Source organism: Poecilia formosa, unplaced genomic scaffold, assembly GCF_000485575.1.
Source record: "Poecilia formosa unplaced genomic scaffold, Poecilia_formosa-5.1.2 Scaffold121, whole genome shotgun sequence".
NCBI classification, from domain to species: Eukaryota; Metazoa; Chordata; class Actinopteri; order Cyprinodontiformes; family Poeciliidae; genus Poecilia; species Poecilia formosa.
The window spans coordinates 1,642,562-1,654,080 of NW_006800060.1; the positions used below are offsets into that span (position 1 = coordinate 1,642,562).

Below are 11,519 nucleotides of genomic sequence, written 5' to 3' on the forward strand. Positions count from 1 at the left end.
CTGTATGGAATTAACCTATATAGCACAGTAGCTGATTTTAGTTAATAAATAAATAAATAAATGAACTTTTCTATAATTTTCTAATTTCTTAAAATGGGTCTGTAGGTAAAATGTTCTACTTCAGTGCTTCCAGTGTTGACTCCTCCCTGTTCATCATGGCCGCTGTAAAAGTATTCCCACCCAACAAGCGTTTTCATATTCCATCCTGCTTTTACATGCTAACACAACGTAACACATAATTGTAAAGATTTGCACTGCAAATCACATGAAATCATCATAAATTAAGATAGGCGTCAAACAGGCCAGGGCAGGCCCTGAATGTGGGGAGTTGGAATTTGACAAAATATGAAGAACTATGCTTTTCTAACGTATTGCATGTTAATAATGTCCTTATTGCTACTGAGACTCAGATCTTCTGGCATCAGGTTAAACTAGCAGAATTAAAACCCACCTGGAAAAAAGTAAACAAAATGAAAGTAATAATCACAAAATATTCAATGAAAGATCATAAAAACAACTTAATTAATGCATTTTAACTTCTTTCTAATGAAGCAATCCTATTTAATTTTGAAAAACACTTTCAATGGCCATAAAGGAAAGTTTATAAGGAGGAGCTGATCAGTATGACAAAAAAAAGTCACAAATTATCAGCAAATATGACTTTGGTTCTGTAAAATCTATCTTAACTATCTGTAGTAATTTATAATGATATTTTGGGAGGTAATTGCTGCTCGCCTGCTGTTTTCCATTTTGTTTCTTTTCTTCTGCAAACTGAATTTAAGCCTCCCTCAACAAGCATTTAAACAGCACAATCTGTCCTCTTGGAGCAATGTCTTCAAACTCAACTAACGCCAGAAGCTTTCGCCAAACCACAGCCGCATTCTGCCTCAGCTGTTCTGCTTACAGCGACTACTCAAGAGGACAAAATGCAGATAAAACAAAAGGTAAAAAAAAAAGCTCAAAAATAATGACAGAAATAAGTAGGAGTACTGAAATTATGTACAGAGTTGCACCAGAAATCCAGAAAAGCGGCGTGCAGCAGACACCGGAGCAAAACGGTGGTGTCAGGACATGAAGACTTCTTTGTGCTTAAGCCTTGGTCTGAGAAATATTTGTATTCATCTGTGATTCTTTCAGCATCGTTAGTTTTCAAATAACATTTTTCAGCAATGTCTCTGTTCAAATTAATAGGATTAAAAAAAACATTTTAAAATAACCAAAGTTGACCGATGTACCAAAGAAGACATGGCAGAATAAGAAAAAATAAATACCTGAACTATAAATCCTGGGGTTATTATGATGAAGATTTTATGCTTTGTTGGGAGAAAGGTGAAGTTTTCAGCCAATTCTGTTTGGATCTAATATTAGACAATAATGAAAACATCGATGTAATGTTTATTAAGATGAATTATTCCAACAGCCTATTTTACAGTTCAGCTGTAACATAGTACCATGTGTGCAAAATGTTTAAGTTTGCACATGATTACAAAAATCCATAACACTCAGTTTTCTTCACACCATGTCTTTCTTTAGGTCACACTATTGAAAACATTGCATCTGGTTAAAGTTTAGCTGTTCTTGCTGAAGATTTATGACATTTTCTCTTTTACTGTTTAGCTGCAGTCAGAACCTGGTTAAATCACAAAGCTTCTGTTAAGGTTTTCAATTTGTGTTGCATTAAATGGCTTTAATCCTCCCGGCTGTTGACCGTCCTGCTCTGTGAGATTTCCTCACTTTTCCAAAACGTCTTCCTACTCGAGACAAAGGAACTTCTACTGCTAAGACCTTCACAAGACATTGCTTAAAAAAAAAAAAAATCAGGAAGATCCCTTTAACATACACATGATGGAGTGAAGTGTGTGGAGTAGTTTTTAACCTGGTTAACTCCTCCCACCACCAGGAGGCGATCTCTGATGACAATGGAAGAGGCGGAGCATCTGGGGAAGTTCATGGGAGCCAAACGTTCCCACTTCTTTTTCTGAGGGTTAAACGCCTCCACCGTGTCCAACGCCGAGGGTTCGTGACCTAAAGGAGAAACGTAGAGACAAACGCTTATTAATGCGTCCATATCTGCCAACAAAAACAACAAAAAAACATCTAATTATTATTTATGATTTTGTGTGTAAATTCATGATGGTTATGAGTTTAGGAGAGGATGCTGTAATCCATTTAAACTAGCTTTAAAATGTTCTACTTGAAAATTAAAGTGCAGCATATTTTACTTCAGGCTCTTATTGTGAAGGTTTGGAGGAAGCTGTGTCACAGCTCGTTTGCTGTTTTGACTTTATCCACCTTCCCGAGTCAAATGATGCAATGTGTGAATTCTGCCTGCAATATATATAAACAGGGGTTAAACAGGATATTATCACAGCTCTATGTTTAAGGCTGAACAAATAGACTCTAATTATCAGCTTATTTCTGTTCAATTCAATTTAATAATAAAAAAGGAGACTTTAAAAAAATGTTTCTTCAGTTACTGCAGATTCTGACTCACTCTGTTCCAGTACAGTAGGGTGCAAAAGTCTCCACTCCCTTCCTGTTGTTTTGCATGTTTGTCACACTTTTGTGTTTTAGAACATCAAACCAATTTCAATCCAAGTCAAAGACAACACAAGTAAACACAAAATGCAGTGTCATTAAGATGGAGGGGGTCAAAAATAAAAACCCTGCACTGTTCTGTATGCAAAAACGAATGAACCAGGTTCAATTCCAACATAATTCGATCTGGATTTTAAACTGAAATTGAAACATTCAATGTATTCAATGCACATGTATTAATATTTAATCAATTATTTCTGTATTTATTTCCAGTTTTAACAAATGGACACATCTAAATAATTATGTCAAATTTATTGATTTATGGTAACTCTCCACACAATCATGATTCGGTGATTTTGTTGATAGCTGAGCAGCAGAGCTTCTGTTTCCATCTTACCGAGTCCACCTGCAACCACCATCCTGCCGCGCAAGAAGGCGGCAGCAAAGTCTGCTCTCTTAGTTTTCAACGCCACGGTCTCCTCGGACTTCAGCCAGGCGCCTGGAATGGAACAAGGAGAGAGAGAGAACAAAGACAGCTGGAGTGAGCAAACATGCGTGCCTGCGTGTGTGTGTGTGTGTGTGTGTGTGTGTGCGCGCGCGTGTGTGTGTGTGCGTGTGTGTGCGTGGGTGTGTGTGCGCAAGGTCACACAAAGTAGCCGAGGTGAATTCCTGAGGCAGCGTAGTCCACCTTCAGCCAGACAGGAAGCTGCTGAGTTTTCAGAGTGTGACCTGCACAAACAGGTCACACATGAGGCAGCTGCAGTTAGAAGAGGTGTGGACACTCTGTTTCCCACACACACACAAACATATATAACACACACCTGTCAAGTACTAAAAAAGGTTAGAACAAACAGGCAAAGGAAGGAAGCAGGTCAAGTCAAAGATGGCCATGTGGTGGTGAAGTTGATGCCTGTTGAGATTCCTGACCACGTCTGGACTATGCTGGAGGAACAACGGCACTGATGGGTTCATGAAGCATAAATCTGACTAAAATTTGACAGAGTTGTCGGCAGCACTGTGCTACAATGTGGGCAGCTTTTCTGTTTCCATAATCTGTGAGCTTTGATTTGGCAGAATTCCCTAAAACAGCAACAAAAGTTTCCTATTCTACTGAATTTAAGAAGAAGTTGTTTGCCTTACAAGACTACAAGTGAGAACCCTGATTGCTTTCATTCATACATTCCACAGCAGACGTGTCAAACTCATTTTTATTTTGGGCCAAATCAAAATCATGAATGTTCTCAAGGGCCAGTTGTGCCAGAATGGATTGATAAGAACCCTTCAACAAACTGGTAAAGTATTAACAGCTGTCTCTACATTGAATAAGCTCTTTTCTTAACATTAAATAATACTGAACATCTTTTCAAACGAGTTCCTTCAAGTTTTTTTTGTGATTGTTTCTGGGATTTTTTTTTTTTTCTTTGCAATCAAAATCACAGATCTTGGTGGTGCGAATCCAGAGATATTTGCAAGGAGTTTTGCCACATTTGCACTTACAACTTTTATTACTTGCCATATCAGCAGCAATGTAGCAGAATTAAGAAATACTGCCACCTCCAGGTGGGAGTCAGCAGTCACTGAAAGCCGATGGGTTTAAACATTTTTCCAGATACTTTTCATTAAACTCACATTTATGGATTAGTGTGAAAAAATACAGAGATCTGCTGATTTTTGCGCAAACTTGATCTGATTGTGTAAAACTGGGCGGACTCACTGATGTGATCTGAAGTCTGGAGGGCCTCAGACGTTTCACATGTCAAACTTTTGAGAGTTTGACATGTGATTTACATTCTGCCTTACGTCCACTCCTGGGGACAAAGCTGAGAAAAACAAACGGCTCTCCTGGACTGCTCACCAATATAATACCGTATGCAGCATTGCACTGAGGTATTTCCTCATCCCAAGCCGTACCTTATTCAGAATGTTTTAGATATGCTCTACAACAGGGGTGGCCAAGTCCAGTCCTCGAGAGCCACCATCCTGCAAGTTTTAGAAGTATCCTTACTCCAACAGACCGGGATCAGCTCTACAGAGGCCTGATAACGAGCCAGTCATTTGATTCAGGTGTGTTGAAGCAGGGATGCATCTGAAACTTGCAGGATGGTGGCTCTCGAGGACTGGACTTGGCCACCCCTGCTCTACAAAAAAAATAAATAAATAAAAAAATCACAAACAGGCGAATCTGCTTCTCTAGTAAAACCAGGTACCATCAGAAGCATTAGCAGCGTCCTGGTGCGCCGCCACAGCCCCACTAAAGCCACACTAATGGGAGCAAAGCGCAGGTGCAGTCATAAGCAGGAGTGAAATCTGTTGAACGCTGAAGCAGCTACCAAACGCTAAAATCCCAACATACCTGTAACCCCATTAACAATATTTAACAGAGCCACAGGTGTGGAAGATATTACATCTGATATTTAATCTCCTTAAATCTACATCGTTTAACAATGACAAAACATTTTATTTACAGCCACCTGAAAGGTTCCAGATGATTAAAAAAACCGAATTAAATGAAAATGTTGCCATCAAAATGAAGTTTTCTCCTTTCCCAACAGATCCAGCAGAAAGTTTTTCTTTCTACTTTCAGACTTATAGCTGCTGCCAAATCTTGTTTATCTGAGGGAAAGCCAGGCAGGAGAAAATCGTGACAAGGGAAGACAGATAACTTCATTAAGGATGTAAGGGAGTCAGTGAGAATTAGAATGATGGAGCGATAGAGCAGGAGTGGAAAAAAGAAGATTTTCCTCTTTGTGTGCTTATCTCACTGGTGCTCTTCAGTCCTTGTTTTTCTTCTAACTCCTTTCTGCAGTTCATCCCTCTTTTCTTTTGATTAATTTCTAGTCTACTGCTGAAACAAGCAGCAGGAGAGTAAACAGCAGCAGCAGACAAAGTGTGGAGAGAATGAAAAAAAAAATAAAAAAAGAGAGAGAGCGATAAGAGGCCAGATGGGGAGTCATCCCCAAGTCTTCCAGTCTGGTTCAGTTCTGCCGAGGAGAACCAGGAGAACTCCCAGCTGGCTGTCCAATCCGCTCCTCTCTGGGGAAAAGCTGCTTCTCTTTGTGATGTCATGTGCAATCAGTGGACGCATTTTAATGAAAATCAGCACTTATTATGTGTAGCACTGAAAGGCGCTTTCAGTGAATGTGTCTAATGTCAGCAAACACTGCTTCCACCTTCCGCCTTCGTGATGAGGGCCGATTTGTTGACGTATAGTTTAGTACAAATTGATGCAGCAGGTAAAGTGAGTTTTGAACACATCGACTTTTTCCCCAACTGTTCAAATCTTTCTTTGTTTCCTCGTTTTTTGTCCCTTTTCCTGTTCCGGTGTGTCAGCCGTACCACATGGAGAAGCTGGGCAGCTTCTATGACAGAATATCTGGACATGGCATCCTGACAGCGTGGGGTCACTGACGTTTAACTGACACCACATGTCAGAGCGACCCAAATACACATACACACCGAAGCAAAAGTACTGCACAAAAAAAAAAAAAAATCAGAATGGCACAGGAAACAACTATTAAATTCTGGTTAGTGGTTTGTACAAAAACCTGCTTTGTTAATCCAAATAAAAACAAATGTCTGCTTTTTTAAGCCACTTTGCTATCTATATATTTTTATATTTATGTTTTGCACACACTGGTCCATTATTGCTAAGATTATCTACTGAGTTTTTCAGTGAAACTCCATGCGGTCGGCTGATTGCGCTCTTCCATTAGCAACGCGTAGATCACAGTTCACCACTAAAATGGTATAAAAGTCTAGTGTCAGCCTTAGTATGACAGGCATGTACATCAACCCACATTTGTAGTATTCAAACCTCCCTTGTATTCTCTAATTAAATCACAGGATTTCTGCCACGTGTCTGAAAAACCATTTGATCCTATCGAACCTCTGCGTAAATCTGTATTTTATAAGAACGGCCCAACACTTCTAGAACTGAGCTCATCGGTTTGCTAAGCAGAACCAAAGAACCACACAAGTCTTCACATTAAGATCTTCGGTCTTCGTGTGACGCAGGCCAAACGGCAGCATGCATCATGCCGTTCTGACAGGACAGACGACAGAGGAGAATAGAGAGACGGAGATGAAGCGCAGGAAAAGGGGGATGATGGCAGAGAGAAGGCAAGACAAAAGCATGAAGGAGATGAGGAATTCTCTGAAGACCGGGCTTTGTAGTCTGCCTGGTTTTAATTTCGTCCACAGCTCTCCTCTGTAATTCTCCCTGGTGATTAAAACTAGAGAAGGATGGTGATTAGTTCTTGGGCTTTGATGGACTGTGCCTGTCACATGTGAAATCTCAAATACCTCTGACTGAGAGATGACGCTTTTGAACAGAACGTTTCCTACCTCAGTGGGGTTTTTAGGACTTAATGGTACAGAAAGTCTGTTTTAATCTCTCATTTCTCCTCCAGTCCTTTGTTTGTCCCTTTTAACCATTTCAGTGTTGATACAAATCCAATATTAAATATTGGAATGTGGTTTTGTTTGCTCACTTACTATGAAGCTTTTTAGTTTCTATGGGTTTTTGGTTTTTTGTTGTTGTTTTTTTGACGAGAACAAATCATAGCCACTCATCCTATTTTCTTCAGTACATAAATACAACAAAAAGAAACTCGTGAGCAGATGATTGGTTTGGATTTCAGGGACGTGTCAGTGAGACACAATAAAAACTTTCAGACTACGCAGTGGGACCGATGTGAGAGCAGATCGATGCAAAAGACAAAACTTCTGGTCAACCCACTGACCATGTGAGACTTTACACACACTGATAACCTGCTGCTCTGCAGTCTGCCTCTAATCAGAATCGATTCTCGGCAACATTTGAAGGGGTGAACATAAGTCTGACATGAGACTGTCATAAACATGACAGAACACCTGTTATGAACATGAAGGAGTCTTTATGAATGTTTTCATGAAGTGCCACTTGGCAAAATAATGACAATTTTAACGTTAAGTTGCACTAAAAATTGCATTAAAAGTGTCAACTTTGCATGATTCAGTAAATAATGAAATATTTAATGCAAAATTCCATTAAAACTTGCATTAAAAGTCAATTAAAAATGTCAACTTTGCATTAAAAGTGTCATTATTTACCAAAGGACACTTCATGACTAGAGTCATGAACATATATGAAGACTCCTATGTGTTCAGAACAGCTGTTATGTCATAGTTTCCTGTCAGTTTTATGCACATCCCTTCATATAAAGTGTCACCTGATTCTCTCTGTGCCAAGCAACCAATAGTCTGAGCTAAATCTATAGAATACCATTCACCTCTATCTAGATATAATTGATTACATATAGATGTGGGGGTTGTTTTTCTCTTTAATTTACTCATTTGTAGTAAGAAATTTTTAAATTGTATTAATTATTTAACTGTAGATTTTATTTATTTATTTTTTTTATTCAACAAAGGCGTCTTTTTAATGCATGTTTTTAAACTAGTCTAACTGAAAAATGACTTAAGCAGATTTGGGTGTTTTTGCTGACAATAATCAGAAAGGTCTTATTTGGTTTAATGTATAAACTGTTTTTCTTCAGGCTGGGCAGTGTTCTTTACGCTGAACCGAATGATGTAATCTTTTCAATTTCTCCAAATCTATCAACGTCTACCTCCTACTGAGGGAGGAGAACAAATGGTTATTTCAGCAGCAGATTTTTCTGCTGACGGGAGAACGCTCAAATCCATAAAGGTTATTAATTTTCATTTCTGAATTGTTCAACTGTTACTGGCAGAATTTAAAACAGTAAGCTTTGGGAAATAAACATTCAAGTTGTCTCTGAAAAAGTTGCTGTAAAAAAAAAAGACCAAAGTGTGCAACATGTTTTATAGTTTTTTTTTGGTTTGTTTTTTCCATCTAAGCTCATAAACTAGACAAGCAGCAAAAGAGGAAAGTTGGAAAACATTTCTACTGTGATTTTGGTCTCAAAAAGCTAAAAGTGTGACAATTTCCTCTCCACAAATAGACTTTGGGTATTTCTTTCGTTTTTCTTTTGTTTTTTTTTTTGGTGTAACCCAGAATGCAACATCCGCTAACAGGCATACGTCTTAATGCTGGAGAGATGGAACAGTAATACAATATCAGTGTGTCACGGCAGATTGCACGGCAGTGTGTCTGTGTGGAGGAATATTGCTGCAGATGGATAATAAAGTAATCTGTTTCTGGATCTTGTAATTTGAAACGGTCCTCATCCCCCAGCAGCTCATCTCCCATCTCATCTCAGGCAGAATTAGATTGGAGAAAGCGACTGTGGCTGTGCGCTCGTCAGCGGGCATGCTGGGACGTTTGTGTGTGTTGGGAAGCGCTTCCCCTTTCCGTTTCTCTCTCTCTCTCCAAACACACAAGTCAATCCCCCCCCATTATCATATATTAACGTTATCACCGCCATGTTCTGCTTTATTCAGCTTCCATTCGACCGATCCCAAAGTGTGACTGGATGCCCGGCTGTCTGGAATGACTTATTGATTTTCTCTTTCCCATTTCTTCTTCCATTCCCTCCTCAATTTGTTCACCTGTTACTCTGGGGCGCGTCGGCTGGATGGAGGCATGAGTCTGAAGGAACCAGCCTGTTTGTACTGTTTGCTTATCGCTCCAACGCCTGATTAAGACACAGACGTCTCCTCTGATTGGCTGATAGGTGACGAGCACTAACACTATGACCGAATTATGAATATATCTTATGTAACTATTTACATTCATCGTTGCCATGATTTTCCATCCATCCATCCATCCATCCATCCATCCATCCATCCATCTAGTTTCTAACACCCTTGTCCCTACGGGGGAGGGTTGCTGGTGCCTCTCCAGCGAATGTTTTGGGCGAGGGGCAGGGTCACCCTGGACAGGTCGCCAGTCTGTCGCAGTCATAATTTTCCATTAACCTTAAAATTGTTTAAATTGACATTTCGAAAATAAATTTACTTAATGAAAACATACCAATTTTGAAAAAAAAAAAAAAAACTAATTTTTTTATGTAAATCTTTTGAAGTTTTTTTTGTTCCTATCAAAATTAGGGTATTTTGAAAAACTGCAATGGAAACACTTTTGTCACGTCATATGAGTCACATGATCAACAACTGGATGTTGCTTCTAGTACGGAAATGAAGAAGCAGAGGACAGGAAGTAGTAGGAGGAAGATGGCTCTGCATGTTTTTTAACAACTTATCGTGTTAACAAGCTTATTCAGATGACTAGGATAACTAGGATCAATTATAATGTATGTGTGATTGAATTGAAGTAACTCTTATGGTAAAGTGCCTTGAGACCATATTTGCTGTGAATTGGTGGTTTATAAATACACTGAATTCAATTAAATTAATGATATTTCAAACTTAAAAAGCATCAGTATCAGTATTGGCCGTGCCAGCCTTGTATTTACTTGGCATCAGATCGACACTAAAATATTCAGTATCGCACACCTCTAGCAGCCAGCATGTCAGTGTCATGGTAACCTGCATCAAACCTGTCACACAGCTCCAGTTAGACTGACAGTCAAAGCCTTCTGAAATACACCATCACCAGTGAAAACTGTAAGATTTCCTTGTAGCGTATTTTACAACCATATATTCATTTTCTTACATTCAGAATGCTATAATAGAGAAAAATGCAAAAATATTCAGCTTCATAGTGACGCCTCCCAGAGATGGCGTCTCGAGTCAGAGAATTCGCCTCAAGTCACGTTCAGTTCGCAAAACATCTTGCAAAGCAGAAAAGTCATGAGCTCCCCCCATCACACACACACTGCTGTTGTGTACAAACAGTGTGTACGCATTCTCTTGCATGTGCTCAGTCTGCTCCATGCTCACAGTATCGCCGTTATTAACGACGGTGGGAAAACTCAACGTTAAAAAGCTGATTGCATTGGACTGGGGGAGACGCTGACAGCGAACGGCATAAATGCAGCTCGTAGTTTGGATCAGAGGGAAGGGAATCTGTTGGAGTCGTTGGCACATTCAGCTAAATAATTGAATACGGCTCTGTGCCCAGAGCTTTACTCATTAATCAGATTTATGTGAGTCCTAATCAATGTCATCTCCTCTGGGATTTTCTCCTCATTCCTCGTGAACGGTAAGTAGGAGTTAAAAACGTTACCGAGAGGAGAATGTGACATTTATTTGTAAATACACTTTGACTGGAAAAGAAGCCCATTTCTAATTTGACTGTATTTTTTAAGGAGAGAAGATGAAAAGAAAAGAAAAAAAAAAAAATCTGTCGCCACCTTAAATGCCTCCATTGCTGGATTAAAAAAGCTACAGAAGGGAGAGGAAGTGACTCCTTCAACCATCTAGCTTAAGCCTTTGACTGCTGAGGAAAAAAATGACAACATTTTAATCACTGGTCAAAAGAACGAGACTGAGAATAAACCATACAGGCAAAATGGAGTGAACAAGATCGGCCTAAAATCAAGGAGCAGTGTTTTGATTATCTATAAATGGTTTGTTTCTGTCAATCCCTGTTAAGATACCAAATGAATTTTTCTATCTTTGACATTTTATATTGGATATTTTATCTGCTATGATGACCGTTATGAATATTCTTTGTGTGATTTCTTGGTTTTTACCAACGATATTCCAGACTCAAAGCATAATGATGGCACATGTGTGTCACGTCGCAGTATGTAACTTTAACCAAAATATGTTTTTTCCATATTTATTAAAACTGTCACTATGTCGTGACAGTTTGCTATGAAACAGATAATCTGTGAAAAAATGTATCTCCTCCACTTCCTCCTAGTGCTGCTATTGCTATCTGAAGAAATGCAATGCAAAAACAATCAATCAGAGCCAGGAGGAGGGGCTTAGCGCTGTCAATCACACTTGAGTACACTACACGATGCTCAATGTGCCATTGGAGAAACAACTTACCGTTACAGCTATTTATCTACCATCAATGGCCATGCTAACTAGCCTAGCATTGGTGGGAGGCTATATTGTGGTGAAGCAGCTGTAGCAGAGCAGAAAGGAGAGGAAGGGGGGGAGGGGAT

The 11,519-nt window shown here is 39.3% G+C and overlaps 1 protein-coding gene across 4 annotated transcripts in view; it reads right to left on the minus strand.

Annotated features, from left to right (window-relative positions):
- The window catches only part of klhdc8a (kelch domain containing 8A), a 47,025-nt gene that overhangs the window by 846 nt on the left and 34,660 nt on the right, over window positions 1–11,519 (minus strand). For 3 of the 4 annotated variants that reach the window (XM_016675788.1, XM_016675790.1, XM_016675789.1), the window contains 2 exons: window positions 2,936–3,037; window positions 1,841–2,025 (listed from right to left, as the gene is read on the minus strand). In XM_016675788.1, coding sequence (XP_016531274.1) covers window positions 1,841–2,025; window positions 2,936–3,037 — 287 coding nt within the window. The remainder of the gene's footprint in view (window positions 1–1,840; window positions 2,026–2,935; window positions 3,038–11,519) is intronic. The other variant, XM_007560908.2, reaches the window with a different exon arrangement.